Raw genomic sequence first — 24029 nt, 5'->3', positions numbered from 1 at the left:
AGCTGCTTTCCCTCTAGTCTTACACTGCTAAATTAGGGACGGCTAGCGCAGATAGCCCTCGTGTAACTTTGCGCGAAATTCCAAAACAAGCAAACAAACGTACTTGAGTTTCATGATTGATATGTATTTCTTCTTCTGCTTTTTTCTTCGCAAATTGTCGATAGAGGGCGTCTTCTTCAGCTCTGTGTCTCATTTCCAAACTTTTCTGCGTATCCACATCCTATAAGGAAATAAACATATAAATATAATTTTGGTAAATTAGTAACAATATCACGTGCGTTATTCATACAAAATAACTGACCATCAATTGTGAGAAATCAATAACTTAATGGATGCATTTTGAACCGTCATACTAATAGAGGAGAATTTGAAAGAATGTTTTTAAATACGGTAAAAATCTCGCACTTTTAAGTCAATCTTTGTTTTTCAAGGAAATACAGTTAAGGGCATAAGAATTGTGATTACATAAAAGTTTCTCCCAATCTCGTTTTTCACTATGTCTAAATATCTTATATTTTCCCGTTCTTGTAAAACAGGTTTGTGGATAACCTTATCATAACAGTGAATATTCACTATTTCGTAATACATTACAAGAAAACACATTACTAAACACTGACGTCTGTTCATGAAATGGGTAATACTGTGTTAAAAAGCACAAATTCACACTTTGTTTTACAAACATGGGGTTAATTTACTGTAACTATCTTCAGGAACAGTAGTGGGTGATCTAAATTCAACTTTGTTCCACAGGTAAAGCGTGGCCCAGTGGTTATCGTGCTCAAACTGTGAATCAGAGGATTCATGGTTTGTGCCCGTTCGCTTCGAAACACAACACTCTTCACATTGAGGCTGTGGTGCGCTATAAAAGTGACAGTCAAATCCCATTGTTCAGTCAGACAAGAGCAGCAATTGTAGGAGGTGGGTGTTGTCTTCCCTTTAGTTTGTTAGATCAAATTATAGGATATGCGCAGCGTAAAAGCTGAAGGAAACAAACTAGAGGGTTTTCTCAGGGTTAACTTGCCTGTTACCTCGCTTGAAAAAATATTGTGATAAAGTAGTCAATAGCTTGTGCAACAAAATAATCGTGAAACATAACATACAGTATTTTTAGTAAAATAAAAATATTATTGATAAGGGGTTAAATGGAGGTTTTGTGTCAAGGATGTGTAGTGTTGTTTGAAATGTTCATGTGGGTGGTGACATATATTTTAATACAACTGTAGTTACGCTGTAACCTCATCTAAAATCTGAAACACACTAACCGGTTCCGCCTACATGGGTAAACTGCGTCACAGTAGCTTTAATTACATTACAACCAATCATCAGTACTCCGTGTTGTTGCAGCTTGCAATGAACTCAACCAACTCCTAAATTATTTTCAGTAAATTAACGAACAAGTGCTATAAATGCGTCGTTTATCGTTTGAAAAACAGACAAAAAACACGTATTTTTAATTATGTAATGTAGCTTGTAAATAAATATATGTATATATGTGTGGGGGGGTTGTATGAGTATTCTGCAATAGTACTTATATAAAAGTAAGGCCCGGCAAGGCCAGGTGGTTAAGGCACTCGAATCGTAATCCGAGGGTCGCGGGTTCGAATCCCCGTCATACCAAATGTGCTCGACCTTTCAGCTGTGGGGGCGTTATAATGTGACGGTCAAACCCACTATTCGTTAGTAAAGGAGTAGCCCAAGATCTGGTGGTGGGTGGTGATGACTAGTTGCCTTCCCTCTAGTCTTTCACTGCTAAATTAGGGACGACTAGCGAAGATAGCTCTCGAGTAGCTTCGAGCGAAATTAAAAGCCAAACCTAATTATTACGCAACTCGCCTATTATATCAAGGTACGTGACCCACTAAAGCATATCCAGTTTAAAACTTGTAAATATTTCGAACATATAACTCCAAATTCTTATAAGAACATAATTTTTTTTGTTTAACTATACGTAAAAAAGTAATTTATAAGGTACTAAAAATAAATATGATATCAATCTATTCTTTGGTTTACCGTTTGTCACTAAGTTATATCGGTTTAGGAAAATTCCGCCCCTGATCAGTAACTCTGAACAAAAACAAGTCGAAATACAAAACTAGTTTTCTTTCAGTGGTGAACTTATGAGGGAGTGAACTTTATTGAAACTTGCATAACACAGTGACAATTGTTGAATAGAAAGAAAGATTAGGTTTAATATGCTGTTTCAATACACCCTAAAAACTTACCTGTTAAATATTCAGAATAATAAGTTATTGCATCAGTGCTACATATTTTCCAAGCTCATTCGTAAACACAATTTCACTGTGATGAGTAAAGACCACTTAAATCATACAATATACATTCGCTCACAGTTAAGCCTAGTTTTATTCTTTCCATTTGTCTTTGTCCAGGAATGGTGATCATGGATAGAATTCCCTTTATCCGCGTCCCGGCATGGCCAGGTGGTTAAGGTACTCGACTCATAATCGTAATCCGAGAGTCGCGGGTTCTACGCCCGTCACACCAAGGATGCTTGCCCTTTCAGCCGTTATAATGTGACGGTCAATCCCACTATTTGTGGGTGAAAGAGTAGTCCAAAAATTGGCGTTGGGTGGTATGACTACCCGCCTTCCCTCTAATCTTACATTACTCAATTAGGGACGGCTAGCGCAGTTAGTACTCGTGTAGCTTTGCGCGAAATTAAAAACAAACCAAACAATTTATCCGATACGACTCAGTGATAAGTTCTTCGAAGAATAGATGGCTGTTTAAAGTCACTTTTAACTTTTTTAAACAACTTATCCGCTAAATAATTCAGAACAATAAACAGTTCTATAAATAATACATATTCTTAAAATTCTATATAAGTATTGAATAAAAGACAGCTAAAAGGCCATGAATACAAGTACAAAAACTGGGTATAAAAACAATCACAGTAATATTCAGAATTGAATTATTTAACCTGTTAAATAAACAAAATAAATTTATATTTAAATTGATGTCGACTTCAGTGTATTTATACTTAACTTATCAATACGAATTTCTACTTTAACTTTTTTTATTCGTTTCAAAGTATAAACAAAACAATATTTCACCTTTCTGGAACAATAGATATCATGCACTACACAAAGTTAAAATGAAAACTTTTGTGAACTAATTATTCATCGGCATGTCTGCGGTCTTACAACGCTAAAAATAGGGTGTCGATACTGATTATGGGCGGCTTACAGATAGCCCATTGTGTAACATTGTGCTTAATTAAAAACAAACTTATTCATCATCCTACGTTATAGCACTGGTATTGAGCGAAAGGCCACTCCGTCAGCAATGGATATAACAGATACAGTGTGGTTAACAAATAATTTTAAAATCATATTTATTTTCACTCACGAGTTCTTGTTTATAGTTAGTTATTAAACTTCCATTATAAACTTAAAAAGGTACAATTTGGAGGGAAGTATCTTTTCGTTAAGTACCATCAATCATTTCACATGTTTTAGTTGCGTTTCCAGTTAAGATACTTTTATCTACAGTTCATGTCGGTAAAAAACGAGTTGCTAGACTATTACTTTTTGTTTCAGTCATACTTCTAGTTGTATCATGTTAAAAGTTTTATAACTCCATATTTTCTTTACATGTCGTGTTTTACATTCCAGCTTTTTGCAGGCACGTGACTGCCTGTAACTTCAATTCTTGTCATACACTTGGCACCAACGAGTTAGCCTTGAAATTTCAAAGACGTGTAGGCTTATGAATAGATGCCCAGTTTGGTAAAGTCTGAGCAAGAACGATCTCGCCTCCACTGAGAGATTATTGTCGTAAATAACCTTACTTCAAAGCGCTTTTCAAAATTTTCATACGACGCAAGAATACCAAGGTACTGTTTCGCAACCTCTTGTGTTTGTTTCACTGTTTCGCAACCTCTTGTGTTTGTTTTACTGTTTCGCAACCTCTTGTGTTTGATTTTCAAGTCTGGCCAGGTTGTTGAAGAATATCCCATTCAGTACCATTCAGATATATTTATTTTCTCAAGGATAAATGAGATGGTACAAAAAATTAATCTCAGTGTATGAAGCCTAGCTAGTTTGTTTTGTTTATTTTGAATTTCGCGCAAAGCTACACGAGAGCTATTTGCGCTAGGCGTTCCAAATTGATGGAAGGCAGCTAGTCATCACTACCCACTGCCAATTCTTGGGAAACACTTTTACCAACGAATAGTGGGATTAACCGCACATTATAACGTCTCCGCGGCCCAAATTACGAGCATATTTAGAGTGACGTGGATTCGAGCCCGTGACCCTCATAATATTATGAGTCGAGAGCTCTAACCACCTGACCATACCGGGCCGTTGAATGAAATAACTGCAATCCTGTGGGTCACTGGAGGTTAGGGTGTTAGGGACGAGAAAAGTAACATTATTATAAACACAAATAATAATTATTTTGTAATTACATTATAATGTAATATATTTACAATCGTAATGTAATCTTTGATGTGACGGGGCTTCAAATCCATGAGTTCTAACCAGCTGACCATGCTGGGTCCCTAACTGCATTGATGATGATGAGGCGTTACGAGTCGAACTGTAATTATTGGTAGGCAGGACAAATATTTATCAAATAAGTTTTAATTATAGAGAGAGCAAGGTAATATGTTTGTGTTATAGTAAATAAGAACACATGTTTAACAAAGATGGGACCCATATCAATAGCGTGGTTCAAACAATAACAAAAGACCCGTCGAATAATTTTAGAATGTGTTTTTAAAGATACTAACTACAAGTCAAAAGTGGTAATTCTTTTTATCTCTCTTTCTGCACAGGCCAAGACTAGAAAGAAGGAAGATATTCATCACCACCCACCGCCAACTTTTAGATTATTATTTTACCAACGTCACATTATAACGGTTGATAGGTCGAGCATGTTTGGTGGGTCGGGGATTCTTTTCGTTCCATCTCTCTTTTTTTTTTAACCTACTGGTGTTTTTAAATAACGAAAAGATAATTCATTTTTTACGTTTAGATCAGGCTTAGCTAAGTGGTTGACGTTTCAGAGTGTAGATCGAAATATCCAAGACGGAATGTGCTCCCAAGTTTCAGCTATGGGCGAGTTAAAGCAAGTAACAATCAGTCTCAGTATTTAGTTTAAAAACCCGATTTAAACCCTTGTTGAGATGAGTTTTACTAACTTGCTGCCTCTTCTCTAATCAGTAGTTCAAAATTAGAATCGGCTATACCTCAACCCAGAGATCTTGGCTTGGATATTTAGCTCATTTTATGGTGTTCACAGAGCAAATTTCAATTCTTAACTCCACTAACAGATATTATAACTGCGTATCTATAAAAGCTGCCATCTTCATTGACAGGTGGAATTTATAATCATTTATTGATTACTGTTTCAGTGCAACTAATGTTGTTTTTGTTTTTGCCAATTTCTAGATAAAATATTCTAATTTCCATATCTTGTATTTTTTTCTGCTTCGCGAAGTATATAATCACAATCATGAAGTTGAAGTCTTGCGTTTTTCACGTCAACAGTCGTTATGTTTTATATTCATATACTCTGTATTTTCTGGTTTTTAAATTCACCATTTATTTGAAGTACAAACTGAGGTACCCGTCCTTTCTTCGGGTTATGAATGAATAAGAACATGAGGATAAATGATTGTCATGAATTTTTCACAAAGTTATACCAGGATTATTTAGCGGTGTAAGACTAGAGAGAAGGCAGTTGGCCATCACCACCCACCACCAACTCTTGGATTGCTCTTTTACCAACGAATAGTGGAAGTGACCATCACATTATAACGTCCACACGGCTAAAATGGTGCGCATGTTTCGTGTGGTGTCCCAAACTGTCATCCCACAATGTTTGGTTGAGATTGGCCTAGCGACCTTTCAGTATTTAGATAACAGACAAACAGACAAATAAAAATATTTTTCTGCTTTATATACATAGATTAGGTACTTATAAATGTTACATAAAACTTTTATCTGGGTCACATATTTCTTAGAAGAAAAGAAATCGTTTTTATTTAATTATTTTTAAGTTGGTATTTATTGTTTAGAATACAAAAAATGTCTTCCATTTCTTACAGCTTCCCGCTGGAACAGTCGTAAGTTTAAGGATTAAAATGTTAAAGTCTAGAGTTCAAATCGCCTCGACGACCACAGCCCATAACCCGATGTGGCTTTGCTGTAAGAAATCACGTACACTTATCTGTTACAAAACTTATCATCTCATTCCAAAACAGTCTTTTATTTATCACAAATATGAAAAGTTTTGGATCTTCACCCAATAACCCCCTAATATAAATTTCTTTTTTGTTCTCAATGTTGATGAATATTAAATTAAATGCAGGGTACAGTGCTATAGTATCAAATGTTCTGTGGACGAAAGGAGGTGGGGGACAAATGGAGTCGTTCATGTTTCCAAGAAAGGCTTTATCCATGGTGTGATGTCACTTGAAGACTGCCATGTCTGCTTTATAATGTGTTCTCATTCTCAGGTAAATAGGCGACGATGTTTTAAGTCCTTGTACCCACAGGTTAACCTTTGAATAGGCGTGCCTCCCACGCTAATTATGCTACTCTATACAAATGAGGACAACTTCATACATTATACTCAGAGTAGCTGAGTCCGCTAACTGTATAGGCTACTAGGTATGAAACACACATGAGACCCATGACAGTTCACATAGTACAAAATGGTCTTCCTGTACTCTGTCCGTCACGGGTATTGGAACCCGAGCTTTAGCCTCATAAACTTGCTGCCTTACCATCAAACACTGGGGAAGAAAAGGGCGGGGAGTCCTACAGTATATAGTTTATCTATGTCGTACATGTGTAATTTGTTGAATGGATTTTGTTTTTGAATTTCGCACAAAGCTACTCGAGGGCTATCTGCGCTAGCCGTCCCTAATTTAGCAGTGTAAGACTAGAGGGAAGGCAGCTAGTCATCACCACCCACCGCCAACTCTTGGGCTACTCTTTTACCAACGAATAGTGGGATTGACCGTCACATTATAACGCCCCCACGGCTGAAAGGGCGAGCATGTTTTGCGCGATCGGGATGCGAACCCGCGACCCTCAGATTATGAGTCGTATGTCTTAACACGCTTGGCCGTGCTGGGCCTGTTGAATGGAAAGACGCCTCCAGTATCAAAACAGTACGTTTGAAAACTCACACCACTAAAAACGGGGTTCGAAACTCGTGGCGAGCAGAGTACAAACAACCATTTGTGAGGCTTTGTGCTTAACAACAAACAGCCTAACTAAAATAATTTTTCCACTCATTGGACCGGGCAAAGGAAGGTGGCTAGAGCGTTCAAATCATAATCTGAGGGTCTTAGGTTCGAATTGCTGTCACGCCAAACAAGCTTGCCCTTTCAGTTGCAGGGACTTTATAAAATGACGGTCAATCCCACTATTCTTACAAAACATACCAGAGGCAGTATCTGTGAATTTCTGTGCGATCGTACTAGTGAAACGAACGCTCAGATATCTCTGTCCTCATATGCTAGGTGAATTATTGAAAGCTCGCAAGGAGGAATAGTGTAATTTGGACATGATATCTTTATAACGGGGTATTTTACAATGGAAATCATGCTATAGTGTAATTGTAAAGGTGCATGATTATCTGATACAGTATGATAGGACGTGATAGCATAGATTTTAACAACGTGATGAGACTCCAAAATCGTTTAAATATAGCGTACTTAACCTCTGTTTCTTATGTATACATAATACATACATGTATGTAGGCCAACTCACCCAGCAAAAGAACTTTTCCCGGTTCATGTCATAGATTTTCTTGAAAACATTGAAGCAAAAACGTAATTTTGATTTATTCAGCCTTGCAAAATCCTAAAGCTGTACTGCATGGGTGACAAAATCAAAATGAATTTTTGCTTAAATGTTTTTAAGAAAATCTATAACATAAACTAGGAATCCCTAGGTGAGTTGTCATGGAATGACCTATGCTTGTCTTTAATATTGCACTACGTGTAAGTATTGATAAATATTCCATAAATTCACATAATATTAGAGAAAGGCGGGCTAAGACTACAATTTTATCTTTGAATCTAAATTAAGATGTACCTCATGAAAAAAAATGAAGTGTTAAAATGTATTATAAGTGTAGTTTTAATTAAAGCAAAGAATGGATATAGACCCTTTATCGACATAGCAAAAGGAAAAAGGTAGATATTGTGGTTAAGGGTTATTTACCCGTAATACTGATCCCCCAAAACGGGGTAACATGGCTCTCATCTAACGCAGTACAACTGCAATTTAAAATAAGTGCTGTATGTAGTAATAGCTTTTAAATCCCCCACAACACTCAGATGCTTCAAGTTACACATTATTTAGGACAAAGTCTCAAACGAACGTGGGTAGTGGTGTGGGACAATGACATACATTGCGGTCGAAGCCAATAGCGAAAACATGCATCATTGGTTTGGTGTGAGACAGCCTCGTAGGAGACCGTCTCGTAGGAGACAAGCTTTTGTTTGTTTGTTTGTTTTGGAATTTCGCACAAAGCTACTCGAGGGCTATCTGTGCTAGCCGTCCCTAATTTAGCAGTGTAAGACTAGAGGGAAGGCAGCTAGTCATCACCACCCACCGCCAACTCTTAGGCTACTCTTTTACCAACGAATAGTGGAATTGACCGTAACATTATAACGCCCCTACGGCTGAAAGGGCAAAGCATGTTTGGTGCGACGGGGATTTAAACCCGCGACTCTCATATTACGAGTTGAACACCTTTACCCACCTGGCCAGTCCGAGACCTACTTTTTTCCTTTTCAGTTGTTTTAACAAGCGTGGATCGTGCGTTTACGCGATTCAGTTTTATTACTCATCACCAGCTTACCTCAAATTGAATTTTTTTGGGGCAGGACCAGAATAAATTAATGTATGAAATAGCAATAGACTGTGCTTGTAAGTAACCTGAATGTGTGGGCACACTCTTCCAGTGTGATAAGTATGAGAACTGATGATAATTTTTAACCACATAATAAAGTCCATGTATCCCATTGTCTTCTTTTACACCTCTTTTTTAAAAGCTATTTATTAGTTTGTTCGAAAAATAATGACGGATTTAAAATTTTATCTGTAATAAGAAATATAAAAATTCAAAAGCAGTTTTATTAATCGAAATAGGAACCCAGTGGACCTATAGAAAAAATTTGCCAATGAGAAACAATATTGTTTATGCCATGATGATAAAACTCTGAAGTCCTAGAACTCAAACATTCTTTAAAGCCATTCTCTGCTGTTGTTCTGTTGTTAAATTTTTTGTTCTGTAAAAATTTGTCCAAATGCTTGAAAAATTGGTAGTCGGTGGGTGACAGGATTGTGAAGTCATTAGAATGTTTCGTACCTCAATTCGTTCAGTTTCTGGAGCGTCATTTGAGCAACGTGTGGTCGAAAATTATCATGAAGCATCTTTACATGCAAATGTCTTCCAATTATGATATTCTGGCCCTGATTGATCAAACTGTATTAAATAATACTGACCACAGACCACCATACAGTGACCATAATCTTCTTTTGGTGTAACTTTGGCTTTGGAAAGTGTTTTGGAGCCTTATCACGGTTGAACCATTGTGCATATTTCTTTCTGTTGTCATAAAAGATTCACTTTTCTTCTCAAGTGACAATTCGATTAAGAAATGGGTCATTTCTATTGCTGAAAATCAGCAGTTCAAAACGGCAATTTTTCAGAATTTCAATCTGTTCGTGTGGAACCCACTCGTCAAGCTTTTTCACTTTTTCAGTTTGCTCGAGATGGTCCAAAATTTAAACAGCAGAAGGATGTTCTCTGCCTTCTTCATCTTCAAGACTCACGTCTCTATTACGAAACTTTCGGAGGCAACGTTTGGAAGTGGTTCCTTTGCCCAATGTTTGATTGATATTGCGAGCTGTTTTTGATGTATTATGACCAAGTTTAGATTCAAGCAAAAAAAAATTATGCGCATCTTTTTTGTCCATCTTTAATTGTTAGGGTCTGGAATATTGAAAATAAAATTTTATAAAAGAATAAAAGCACTAATGGATAGAAGAAAGTTTTAGTTTTTCAATGGTATATATGAAGTTGTAAAAATACAGGTTTCTTATTTCTATAAATTACTAATGTTTTGGTATATAATCCACCCTTATTTTTCAAACAACTTAATATTTACTAAATTGTCTTGTAGATTCATAATTTGCTAGTATAAGGTTCTGTAATAATGCATCAACCGTCTCTATCACCAGTCACACTGATTACTACTTTGGTCCCCTGTTATATGTGATAAATATAATAATATTACGGATCAGATTTTTTTGCACTGAATTCTGTAAGATTGTTTGTTTGGTTTCTTTTTTAATTTCACGCAAAGCTACACAAGGGCTATCTGAGCTGGCCGTTCATAATTTAGCAGTGTAAGACAAGAAGGAAGGCAGCTAGTCATCACTAACCACCGCCAACTCTTGGGCTACTCTTTTACCAACAGATAGTGGAATTGACCGTTACATTATAACGCCCCCTAGCTAAAAGGGGCGAGCACGTGTGATCTGACGGGGATTCGAACCCGCAACCCTCGGATTACCAGTCAAGTGCCTTAACTACCTAGCCATGCCGGGCAGAATGCTGTAAGAAACAAACAAGAATGAATCCTCAATAGTCGCGGCTGTAATTAGATCTCAAGTCGGTCAAGACATGGAGGTAGAAGCTAAAAGTTTGTACTTGAAAAAAAATCAGAGCCATTCAATGAGCCACAATGCCGCGACTAGAAAACATGCAACTGTTTAATAGTATTCAATGTAAAGATACCCAACGATATAAAAACAAGCTAGTAATTTGAAGGTTAAGTCAACAGGAAAAATATATTTTAATTGAAAAAGTAAACAAAACATTTTAGCTAAATTTCAACTTTTGTTAAGAGCATGTCTCTTAAAATTCTAAATACTTTATTTGAAACTCGATATGAAGACGTTACTGATACTACGTATTAGAACTATCCTTAAACAGTAAGACGTACACCGATTTCTATTGGTAGTTAGCCTCAAAAACTATCAAAATGTTTACTATAAACACTTTATATTTTTCCATTTCAAACAATAATTATTTTCATGACGCTAAGATTATAACTCAGTTTTTAAATCAGAATAAGTTGTTTTGCTTTTTAAATTTAGGTTCGTGTTTTTATTTCGATAATCATGCAAGAATAGGGGAACAAACATAATTTTTCGTCTTGCAATGCTACACAAAGGGCTATATGCCCATAGCCGTATCTACTTCTGAAATGATGAACTAGGGGGATGGCAACTACTCTACTCTACCCACTGCCAACTCTTGGGCTCCACCTGTTTGACCGAACAATAGAATTCGTCCATCACTCTTATATAACCCAAAGCTTACAAGTGCAGAGCGCGATTTTGCGACAACGGGTCGCCAACCACGAATCCTTGAACTCACAGTCCGGACACACTAGTTACTTGACGACACTCACTAAAAGAAAAACAACTATCTTTGACCAGGTGGTTAAGACACTCAACTCGTAATCCGAGGGTTGTAGGTTCGAATCCCTGTCGCACCAAACATACTCGCCCTTTCAGCTGTGGAGTCGTTATAATTTGAAGGTCAATCCCACTATTCGATGGTAAAAGAGTAGCCTAAGAGTTGGCGGTGGGTGGTGATGACTAGTTGCCTACCCTCCAGCTTTACACTGCTAAATGAGGGATGACTAGTGCAGATAGCCATCGTGTAACTATGCGTGAAATTCAAAGCAAACCAAATCCTCTAGCCTAACATTGCAAAGTTATGGACGGCTAGCGCAGATAACTCTCGTGTAGCTTTGTGCGAAATTCGAAACAAACCAAACCAAAACAACTATCTTTATGTGTTGTATATTTACGCTTAGTATTATTTTGTAATTAATTTTAAATAACACAATCTTGTTAACTTAAATCCACACTATTAAGAAACGCTTTTTCTTCCCCCAGCTAGTACAGCGGTAAGTCTACGAATTTACAGCTCTAAAGTTAGGGGTTCGCTTCCCGTCGGTGAGCTCAGTAAATAGCCCGATGTAGCTTTGCTATAAGAAAAATAAATAAACAAACAATTGATAAACGCAAACTTGAAAACAAAATTCCAGAAATTCGTGAAATTAAACTCTAGTGTCCTGATGGTAAGAGTACTCGATTCGCAATCTACGGGTTCGAATCCCCGTCGAGGAAAATGATCGCTCTTTCAACCGTGGAGGAAGTTTAATTTCATAGTCCTCTATAGGAACGTATCAGGTAATGAGTAGTAAAAAAGTAGCCCAAGAGCTGGCGGTGGGTGATGTTGAATATTTATCTTCCTTATGGATGAATGGTACAGATAGTTCTTGAGTATTTTTGCGCGAAATTCAAACCAAACCAATTTTTAAAATATCAGTATTCTGTATTGAGATATCCTACCAACTTACCAAATATTCATCCAGTTTACAAATACGTTGCCCTACGTCGTATCGCTTCTGAACTTTGGTGTCGTTTATTCCATGAACAATGTGCAAAGCGTTGACGTCTATCGCGCCAGCAGAGTGGTGTCTATGGCGACTGTCGTATTCGTGCACTCTGGTGTAACTTAAAACAGATTTCACGCCGATAACATCAGAGTCAGTGGTCCCTTTTCCTGGGTTTCGGATCTGGTCGTTAACAATGTTGATTTGTTTAGGTGCTTTCAGGGAAGTTTTTATTCCCACGGACGTTCCGTCCAAATGTCCCGGGCCAGTCCTCGGCACGTGGCTTTGACAGTACACTTCTTTATCATCTTTGGATTGTTGGTTGTTGTAGTAGGTCCTGAGGGTTAGCTTAGTCCCGCACACGGAGCATTTGAAACAGTTCTGATGAAAAAAGGTGAAGTCTTTAAGTGGTCCAATCTTGTCCACTTGGTACACTGTCGAGTTACATCTTAGACAAACGCTCTCTCTGTTTCCTGAAGAATAACCGTGAGCCATTCCTGCGTGTACAGAACTCAAACTCAATGAATGTCTTCTATCTTCTAATTCAAAGTACCGAACTTCAAAAAAATGCGTTCTGTTTTTGACCTTGAAGACAAGTTCCAGATAAAATAGTTCACGATTTAGAATGTTGTACCTTTTATGATCAATCTAACACGAACAGTACTTTAAGGCTTAGCTACTATAACCGGTTGTACTCAAGCTGTACACGTCTCTGACTACAAGTAGCATGTGGGGGAAGAAGGTACACCGTGTTAACAGGTTATGTGAGAGTTTTGCTCGACTGGCAAAAGTTAAAGGTGCGTGAGATGGACGACTCCTACCCGAAGCTAAATCCTACCCGAAGCTAAATCCTACCCGAAGCTAAATCCTACCCGTTTGTACACCACTAACCCTAGTTTGGCTCATTTTCCAAACGCAAGTGAATCACGTATCTGTATTGGCTCTGATACTAGTTGACAATTTAACTTGCTTTGCTCTCTAGCTGAACTTTCAATTCTACGCCCACGTTCGCGAAAGACTAGTGACAAAACTTAAATAAGCCTAGATAGTTATATTTTTAAATAAGTCATCATTGTTCATTCAAACATGTATAAGAATATATACAAAGGTATAATACATTGACTCCTCTATATTTATGTATATAATATCCCGACTCTTATGGTTTGCTTTGTTTCGAATTTCGCGCAAAGCTACTCAAGGGCTATCTGTGCTAGCCGTCCCTAATTTTGCAGTGTAAGACTAGAGGGAAGGCAGCTAGTCATCACCACCCACCGCCAACTCTTGGGCTACTCTTTTACCAACGAAAAGTGGGATTGACCGTCACATTATAACCACCCACATCTGAAAGGGCGACCATGTTTGGTGCGACGGGGATTCGAACCCGCGACCCTCAGAAAGCAGGAAGGGATAGAATGGGTGGCTCATTCCCATCTTGTTTATCTGCTTGTTGGTGCTCATAATTCCACTTACTTCTTAAAATTATTTTTGTATTATATCCGTATAAAACAAACTTATGTTGTAACTGTCTGGTAGATTCAAAACAGGCCTGGCATGGCCAAGCGCGTAAGGCGTGCGACTCGTAATCCGAGGGTCGCGGGTTCGCGCCCACGTCGCGCTAAACATGCTCGCCCTCCCAGCCGTGGGGGTGTATAATGTGACGGTCAATCCCACTATTTGTTGGTAAAAGAGTAGCCCAAGAGTTGGCGGTGGGTGGTGATGACTAGCTGCCTTCCCTCTAGTCTTACACTGCAAAATTAGGGACGGCTAGCACAGATAGCCCTCGAGTAGCTTTGTGCGAAATTCCAAAACAACAACAGATTCAAAACTAAATACAATTCATGGTAATAGTTAATTATGGTGCATATCCTTTGATTAGTCAAATGATACAGGCGATTATCCATGAGATTGAGATTTTGTACGGGTAAGTCAAGGACCACCTTTCTTGGTTATGTGACATGTTTTTCCATATAAATACAGACTTATGGAACTATTTAATTCAACATGATGTTCAAGACTTGAAGTGTCCATTTAAAAGTTTCTTGAAGTATGTTTTCTTTCCAACATTATTTGCTTTACTGTATCTCTTAATGTTTGGTTTCGTTTGTTTTTAAATTTCGCGCAAAGCAACACGAGGGCTATCTGCGCTAGCCCGTCCCTAATTTAGCAGTGTAAGACTAGAGGGAAGACAGCTACTCATCACCACCGACCGCCAACTCTTAAGCTACTCTTTTACCAACGAATAGTGGGATTGACCGTCACATTATAATGCCCCCATGGCTGAATGGGCAAGCACGTTCGGTGTGACTGTGGTTAGAACCCGCGATCCTTAGATTACCAGTCCAGTGCCTTAACCGCCTGGACATGGCAGATTTATTATAGTTGAATTATTTTATTTTTTATCTAAACTCATTGCCTGAGATCAGCAGAGTTGTGGTATGTTTCTGAAACATTACATCGAATATACAGATTAGCTGGTTGACGGATTTTTATAAAAGAAAAATAAGTTACATGTGATTCATAATACTCAATAGATTTCTATTAGCTTGGATAAACAGTATCACGTTGATACAACAAATAAATCATTTTGTCGTACAATATCCATGTTTAAAATCATGATTCTATTAAACTACTTGTTTCGTTTCCCTGTTAGTTTGTGAGAGAGTTTTTAGTTATCAAAAATCTATATACATTTACAACTTCGAAACATATACTATCTTAAAATTTATCATCGAAGTGATTGAACAGGCCACGATGGTACAGCGGTACGTCTCCGGATTTACAACGCTAAAATCAGGGGTTCGAGTCTCCTCTTTGGGCTTACCAGATAACCCGGTGCGTCTGTGGTAGAAGAAAACATAACCTCACTCGCATTTTTCATTTACAAATATAACCCTTTTGTTTACCATTACAAATTCATTCAGTTAAGCGCAGTTAGCCTAGTTGGTTTGCGCCATAAAACACCAAAACACCCTTCAGTTAAATATTTTGTTACTTCTTGTTTTCTGCTGTTAAATATTTCCTTTCAACGTTGCGTTCTATGTTTTAACTGAATAGACCAAATAAATTAGCAGATAAACTCTTTTCTCATAATCTAAGTAAACATTCGACGAAGTGGTTAAGCCTTGAAAGTACAAAAAGAAACAACAAAAAGACATTGTTCGTCTGTATGTTCCTTTGTGTTTTCGGTTAACACAATACAAAGGAAAGAAAAGGAACAATATGTTGCTGCTATATTTACTTCTACGGTTACACACACACATATATATATATACGAAAAACTTCTTATGATGAGAATACCAATTACCTATCTTTCTACGCTGTCTTTGTTCTCTTAAATTATTCCAATTGTTCTTTGTTCTGTTTTTGTTTTTTTTAAATTATTACTTAGGCCTTAGCAGTATCACAATGGGCTATCTGTGTTCTGCCCACCGCGAATACTTGAATTTGAGTGTTATAAGGTCTTAGAATTAACTTTAAGATGCTAAGTCTGTGTGTATGGTCTAAACAGTGGCACTTGGTTATATATGAAAACGTTTTAACGAAATTACACGAGGAGCTTGCACATATTCATGAGTTATTTGCAAATGTTTTTCAAAATAAATTTAGCATTTAAAGGTATTATCAGGCAGGTGGCTTTTCACTCTGAAATAAAATTATGAAAATGCGAAAACGAATAAAATTATTATTGTTGTTCAAATACAAAGAAAGTTGTATTAATACGTTTCTCTCTGTCTCTGTGGTTCTATTTGAATTACGTAAAACTTCGATGGTTCGACTTACTTTCTTAACTGGATCCATATGATGAATATATATATATATATATAATTGATAAAATTAAAACATGCGTTTTTCTTATAGCAAAGCCACATCCGGCTATCTGCTGAGTCCACCGAGGGGAATCGATCCGCTAATTGTAGCGTTGTAAATCCGTAGACTTACCGCTGTACCAGAATCAAAGCACCAATGATAAGTAAGTATTACATACAGTATCATATCAACAATGCTAAGTAAGTATTACATACAGTATCATATTCGAATTAGCTTACTAATTTTGAAATAATTAATAGGGAAACGTCTTGCCATCTATGTTAAACGTATCAGAGTCGACAAAGGTTCGCCTTTCTCTAAACATTTATATAGATACCTTTGTAATTACGTTTTAACTCGAATGTGGCCTGTATTAGCGTGCCCGGTCTAATAGCACACCCATTTTTGGGATAGTGGATGCAGGTCAAGTCCCACAATTCCATCAGAGAAGTATCGCTCCAAAGTTGGTGATGCGCACTGTTTATTTGTTACTATAGTCCTTTAGCTCAAAATTAGGACAGCTATGCATTGATAACCCTTCTGAAGCTTTGCGCGAACTTCTTCAAAATACGAAAAAAGCAAAATTGGTGGTGAATGTACCATGAAGTAATTTGATATGCAAAGTAGAATATTCCCTAATTTAATGTTTATAAATGTGTATAATTTTAATGTCTTTTTGCTAGAAGTTTAAAACTAGAACTGAGAAATAATGTTACAATTTACATTTCTTGCTGCTACACGTATAATACGGAACATGAATATCGAAATTAGGCTTAGAATTTGCTTTCGATGTCGTTAAGTTTACCCCTTCATAATTTTGGCACTTACTTCGACAGAGTTAGACTGAGCATCTCATGCGCCATCTATGGAGTAGAAAATTAAATGACAGAGCACATTTTCTGCAAGTTTAAGCCAAAATGTGGATGTTAAAATATAAACACCTTTTAAAATACATTTCTATCATTATTGCCAATAAAGTTAAGCAATCCTTACAGCTTAAATACCTAAAACTCATAAAGCCTGGAATTAAATAAGCCTAAATATTTGTTTTGTTGAATTTCGTATAAAGTTACTCTTTGCGCCAGCTGTCCTTAATATTAGAATAACAGAGTACACCACTTACTGCCAATTCTTTAACTGCTCTTCACCAACGAATTGTGGAAGTAAGTGTGAAGTTGTATTATCTTCACTGCTTAAGAATCGAACATGTTTAATAACAGGACTAACAAGGACTATCTGTGTTAGCAGTCCTTAATTTTGCAGCTAGTCATCACCGCCAACTCTTGGGCTACTCTTTTACCAACAAATAGTGGGATTGACCGTCACGTTATAACGCCCTCACGGCTTAAAGGGAGAGCATGTTTGGTGCGACGGGGATTGGAGCCAGTAATCCGTAGATTAGAAGTGGAATGCCTTAACTACCTGGCCATGCTGGGCCAGACGTTAGGGATGCAAGTTCATGCAACTATTAGTAATAATTTTCTCTAAAGTAAAAGTTTATAGTTTTAGAAAACAAAACATTTTACACGTGTTTTATAGGTCGTATGTCTAATCACCTGTAAAACACTTAATTCTAATTTGTTTTAAAGCCACGGCTTCAGCGTTGTAAATGTGTAAACTTACCGTTGTTCCAGAGAAGAACTTTATAAAATACGCCAAGTTTTCGTTAGTTAACAGTAGAACAATGTAGATGGAGGATGGAATTATGTCACTTAAAAATATTAGCGGAAAATTCATGTGTGTTTTTAACCTTTTCATGTGTGTGTTTGCTCAACTTGCTTATTGATTCAAAGCAGAGCAAAAAACATTTTTGTTTATAATTTAATTATGAAACAGATAAAATATAAAATAAGTGCTGAACTATTAATATTCAAGAGTCGCATACGCTTATGAAAATAGTGAGATTATAGAGATGCAATGATTTGTTTGTTTGAATTTCGCGCAAAGCTATTTGAGGGCTATTTGCGCTAGCCGTCCTTAATTTAGCAGTGTAAGACTGGAGGGAAGGCAGCTAGTGATCACCACACATCGCCAACTCTTGGGCTACTCTTTTACCAACGAAAACTGGGATTGACCGTAACATTATAACGCCTCCACATATGAAAGGGCGAGCATGTTTGGTGCGACCGGCATTCGAACCCGCGACGGTCTGAATACGAGTCGAACGCCTTAACACGCTTGGCCATGCCGGACCTAGATATAATGAACAGTTGAATTCCACAAATACTTTAATCAGTTTTGGTTTGAAAAATTTCAAAGAACGAAAAATCGGGTAATTTTCTGAAGATGGAATCTTATGGAGTGATGGCCTGCTGGTAAGGGCGCTCGACTTGCAGGTAGTGAGTTCGAATCCACTGCACATACTCTACCTTTCAGCCATGGGGTGGTTACAATGCAACGCCCTCTCCCACTATTCGTGATAAAAGTGTAGCCCAAATATTTGGCGTTGGGCGATGTTAGTTTACTTCCTTCTTTCTAGTCCCCCTGGTGGTACAGCGGTAAGTCTACGGATTTATTACGCTAAATTCAGGGGTTCGATTCCTCTCGGTGGACTCAGCAGATAGTCTGATGTAGTTTTGCTATAAGAACACACACATAACCTCTTTCTAGTATATCCAGTGTTAAATTAGTGAGGGTTAGCGCAAGTAACCTTGAGTAGCTCCGTGCGAAATTCAAACCACAGTTGTGAAGTGACATACCATGTTTTTACCTTAGTAGAATGACTACGTTATTCTAAGACTTTCATTAATAATAAAATAATATTTTAGTTCTGCATTTTAAAACAAAAACACCAAGAAACGTATTACATTTAAGACCAAAGTAATTTATATTTAGGTCTTTCCGTAAATGTTCACTGTATATTTTCGACAAAGAAATTGGAAAATAATAAAGTGAAAAAACTTTGAATAATGTAACGGTTTTAATATTATATATTTATTTTACTATCTATGTTTGTTTCAGTTAAATGCAAGCAACGTAAATTGTTAAATATGTATTGCGCAAGTCTGGCCTGTTCTCTAAATTCGTAGAAGATTCTCGAGTGTAAGAATCAATAATATATGTTTTACGTTGTTGTCTACTGAACCTTCGAGAACTTCTCCTAAAGATTATAAATCAGCGCGCTAGGAGACACTTTTAAATATGTTGTTTGGTCGCTACAGTCAGTACACTACAATTCTCGTAAGCGTGTTTGTGTTTAATTGTGTTTTCTTATTGCATTGCCACATCGGGCTATCTGCTCAGCCCACCGAGAGGAATCGAACCCCTGATTTTAGCGTTGTAAATCCGTAGACTTACCGCTGTACTCGCGGAGGGCGTCCTCGGAAGCTATACTTATGGTAAACACTTATTCATCGGAAAAAATACAGATATTTGACCAAGAATGTTTATAGAGAGCTAGCTAGCTTAAGCAAAGTGTAACAACATCAACTCAGAATTAATTCGATCGTCCTGGAGCTGGACCGTCGAAAAGATATTCAGTTATAGACCAGATAGAAGACGTAGTATAGTTTGTAAAACTCTTCTGTGTAAACCATTATTTGTATTAACTCTTTGTGATAACCATTATTATCAATTTTATTATTATATTCAAATTAAAATATATTTGTGTTAAGAAAAAAATTCTGTGCATCAGTCTTGTTGGCAAATATGATAAATTTCTACACATAAACATTAACTTAACTTCTAAGTTGAAATTCGTATTTCCGGTTATTTGAAATCGTAATAAGTAGCGTAACTAACGTAGCTGAAACGAAGATTCTTCAGAGATACATTATAAAACGTAATAATAAATACAGATCATATTTTAATATCAAGAAAGAAACAATATTTCTACTTAACCTTACCATCTAAACATTCATCCAGCGTTCTTTAAAATTCTAAAATTTATTTATTGTAGTACTAAACAATTTGTTGTTATTATTATTACTTTACACTTGCTTCTAGTTTGACTTATATTAAATTAACCACAATATTGCGAAAGATAATTTTTATTTCTGAGCGAAATGGTGTGTTTCGGTCAGAATTGTCCCCTGGTGGAACAGCCGTAAATCTTCGGATTCACAATGCTAAAATCAGGGGTTCGATTTCACCTGAATTGACACAGAGGATAATCTGATATAAAAAAAACACACACACTCAATCAGAATTATTAATAATTTGCTTTAAAGTTTAAAATAATCGTGAATAATTTGAGTATTAGAAATGTGGAATATACAAAAGTTTTATATATTAGTATAGCTACAAAAAGTAACATGTTGGAAACTGATAAGAATGACAATCCTTCAGAAATTTAATTAATAGAAAAATTGTATTCTTAAAGACCATAAACCATGACAGTAGTTGTCAACAATTTAACTGTTGTCTGGCATGGCCATGTGGGTTAAGGCGTTCAACTGGTAATTTGAAGGCTGCGGGTTCGAATTCTCGTCATACCAAACATGCTAACCATTTCAGCCATGAGGGCGTTATAAAGTGACGGTCAATCCCGCTATTTTTCAGTAAAAGAGTAGCCCAAGAGTTGGCGGTGAGTGTTAATGACTAGTTGCCTTCACTTTAGTCTAACACTACTAAATTAGGGGCGGCTACTGCAGGTAGCACTCGTATAGCTTTGCGCGAAATTCACAACAAACCAAGTAAACTGCGCCATCTATCGATTATTTTTAATTTCAAATTATATATTCAGAAACAAGATTTCTTTCTAAAGTGGGATTTAAAATTACTAATGCATTTTTATACATAAAAAGGTAAATTCTAGGTAAGCAGTTTCATCATTTTTGTATCATTGTATTCAATGTGCTTAAAAACCTGTTTAGGCTTTATGCTCACGGCTAATTTGTTTTTATCATCAGTTTCTTTTTATATAGACTTTTCTCAATTAAAATATGGAAGAATAAGTAAGTCTTGCCTGGTATATCTTTAATCTCTTCTAAAACTTCTTGAAATATGTCTATATAATTTAAAGTGTCATATCGTGCTTTAAAAGCTCAGTTAGGTGGCTTCACCGTAAAGCAGGATTTAGAATGGTAACTTTTAAAAGAGTTCATTCGTGAAAATGATTTGTATTCATGCTATATGTTATAGAACAACAATACATAAAGTATCAGAGTTTGTATACAATAAATTATTATTTTGTATTAGGTTTTCTAATCTATAAAAATATAACACATGCACGTTGATGTGAAAAATACATTCTATTTCTAATTTTATCGAGCAATTGTTGTTTTAGTTTCGTTACCTCTCAACAGATTGCACTGCATTCGTAAGTACTTGTAACGTTTTAAATATGGTATTTTGAAAATATTATTTACTGATCTAAGAATCTGTTTTTATTTAATAAATAATAAACTTTTTTTTTCAGAAATGTAAGCTAGATATTCTTTCTTATTGTCAGAAAGAATGAACAACATTAATTATTAGAACGCTTATGATATTTCAAGAATAACTCAACAGTTCCCAGTACGTTTGGATTTTGAAAAATTCGATTTAAACACTGATTGTTAACGAAGCAATAAGTTTAAAATGTTTAACAAGAGTCACATCAGTTCCAAATGTTTTTCCTCTTACTTTGATTCATTGTGTTGTCGCTTTTCTCGCTTTTTTACATTATTCACACATTCTGGACTAAATATTTTGTTTTTTTATTTACCTTTCCAGATGCACTCAGGACTAGCTGTTGTGAAGGAGCGGGAGAGAATTCCATAGCCTTCTGGGAAATCTTCTATTGGTCAGCAACTCATGCTCTCGATTTGAAGGTAACCTAGGAAAATTTTTTAATCTGATGTTACCATGTTAAAAACTTCTTATCTGGATGTGGTATCTTTAGTCTGTTTCTTCACCATCAAATGCAGCTGTAATTGTCAAAGTTTTTGATAAGCACCAATTAAGTCATCTCTGGTTCTCGCACTTCCACTCTTGTTGCTTTCTACACCTATTTGCTTTATTGACCTTTTACTGTCTACAGCCAAGGACATTGATCTCACTTCCCAGCTTTTCGTGTTTCTACTTTTTACCATTTTTGGAGATAATTTAATATTGTCAAAGTTCCATTATTTGTCAACTTGTTTCAACCTGCAACTGTTTTATAATCTATTGACTCTTTCCTGTCAACAGCGAAGGACATTGGTCCTACTTCCCAACTTTCCATGTTTCTACTTTTTTATCCCACACATTTTTGGTGATCACTTAATATTGTCAAAGTGTCATTAGTTGTCAGTTTGTTCCAGCCTGCAAAGGTATCATAATCAAGACAGCCTCTCCAAATCCATATGACATCCTCTTTACCGAAATGGAACTTAATAACTTAGGACACAGTAGTGCCTTACAGAAGCTTAACTCTTCACACGTGGATGCAGGAACCACAACCACATAAATCTCTATCGTTTTCCTTACCTTCAAGTAACTAGTCCTGTCATCACTTTGTTCAAAGCCAATTGTGTTAAAACTACTCAAGGATGACATCTTTATTCGAAGAAGAGTTTGGATTGTTCGTGCCCACAGTCAAACATATATGTTTGTTTGTTTGTTTTGGGAATTTCGCACAAAGCTACTCGAGGGCTATCTGTGCTAGCCGTCCCTAATTTAGCAGTGTAAGACTAGAGGGAAGGCAGCTAGTCATCACCACCCACCGAACTCTTGGGCTACTCTTTTACCAACGAATAGTGGGATTGACCGTCACATTATACACCCCCACGGCTGGGAGGGCGAGCATGTTTAGCGCGACGCGGGCGCGAACCCGCGACCCTCGGATTACGAGTCACACGCCTTACGCGCTAGGCCATGCCGGGCCCAAACATATATGATCCGGATCATTAATGAAAGTAATGATGACCCTGATGGTTTACTTCAACATTGTGCTTACATACACCTGCAACAAAATTATGTTGAAACCTTTCAGACAACGTCATTCTCTCCTTTCCAACGTCTTTACCATGACAGTAGTTGTCAACAATTTAACTGTGGTCTGGCATGGCCATGTGGGTTAAGGCGTTCAACTGGTAATTTGAAGGCTGCCGGTTCGAATTCTCGTCATACCAAACATGCTAACCCTTTCAGCCGTGAGGGCGTTATAAAGTGACGGTCAATCCCGCTATTTTTCAGTAAAAGAGTAGCCCAAGAGTTGGCGGTGAGTGTTGATGACTAGTTGCCTTCACTTTAGTCTAACACTACTAAATTAGTATCTGCACATATTGCTGTTGTCCATATTTGATTCTATACTGTAATTAATTGGACCTACTCCCTTGTGCAATCAACCAAATCATCCAACCTATTTTACAAGTGTCATAGCAAATTTAACCCTAACCCAATGACCCTAACAAAACTGTTTCTCTTAGTATAACTCATTGTGCAGCACACCCTTCAAACACGATTATTTCATCTTCAACCGTTGAAGACATCCTCTATTTCATAATTCAATGATGTTTGATGTTTTTCTTGCATCTTTTTTATCGTTCTTGGCACTACAATGTAATCAGCTTTTGAGATTACCAGTTCATTTCATATTCTTACCACTCAGAAAACACTTCATTGGCTGGTCTTATATAGTAGTGTAATGAACCTTCTCTGTCACTCTTCTATATTTTGTTGCAGGATTTCTAATTCTTTCAAGACTCTTTCCTTCTCGCAAGATATTGTGTCTCGTTATATAACAGTCCATATCTTCAGCAAAGTTGTGAAACGTTGATGATGGTTATGAATTCTGCAATGATCTTTGTTATTTTCAAATTCTAATCAGTTCAGGAATAAATTAAAGTTGCTA

At 36.8% G+C, this 24029-nt stretch overlaps 1 protein-coding gene and 1 long non-coding RNA gene across 3 annotated transcripts in view; one reads left to right on the top strand and one right to left on the bottom strand.

Annotated features, from left to right (window-relative positions):
* LOC143248788 (hillarin-like) overlaps positions 1 to 13425 on the bottom strand; it is a 29057-nt gene extending 15632 nt beyond the window's left edge. Inside the window, exons 1-2 of the mRNA XM_076497520.1 lie at positions 12431 to 13425; positions 104 to 220 (exon numbers count right to left, since the gene is read on the bottom strand). Coding sequence (XP_076353635.1) covers positions 104 to 220; positions 12431 to 12961 — 648 coding nt within the window. The 5' untranslated portion in view covers positions 12962 to 13425. The remainder of the gene's footprint in view (positions 1 to 103; positions 221 to 12430) is intronic.
* The window catches only part of LOC143248789 (uncharacterized), a 69212-nt gene extending 46435 nt beyond the window's left edge, over positions 1 to 22777 (top strand). The window contains exons 1-3 of one of the 2 annotated variants that reach the window (XR_013027180.1): positions 1433 to 1846; positions 16325 to 16436; positions 21929 to 22777. This is a non-coding gene — a long non-coding RNA (uncharacterized LOC143248789). Of the gene's footprint in view, positions 1 to 1432; positions 1847 to 16324; positions 16437 to 21928 lie in introns of those variants that run through there. The other variant, XR_013027181.1, reaches the window with a different exon arrangement.
* Positions 22778 to 24029: the final 1252 nt, after the last annotated feature.

Source organism: Tachypleus tridentatus, chromosome 4 (assembly GCF_004210375.1).
Source record: "Tachypleus tridentatus isolate NWPU-2018 chromosome 4, ASM421037v1, whole genome shotgun sequence".
NCBI lineage: Eukaryota > Metazoa > Arthropoda > Merostomata > Xiphosura > Limulidae > Tachypleus > Tachypleus tridentatus.
The sequence above is the reverse complement of the archived record's forward strand: the minus strand, read 5'-3'. Positions and strand labels throughout refer to the sequence as shown.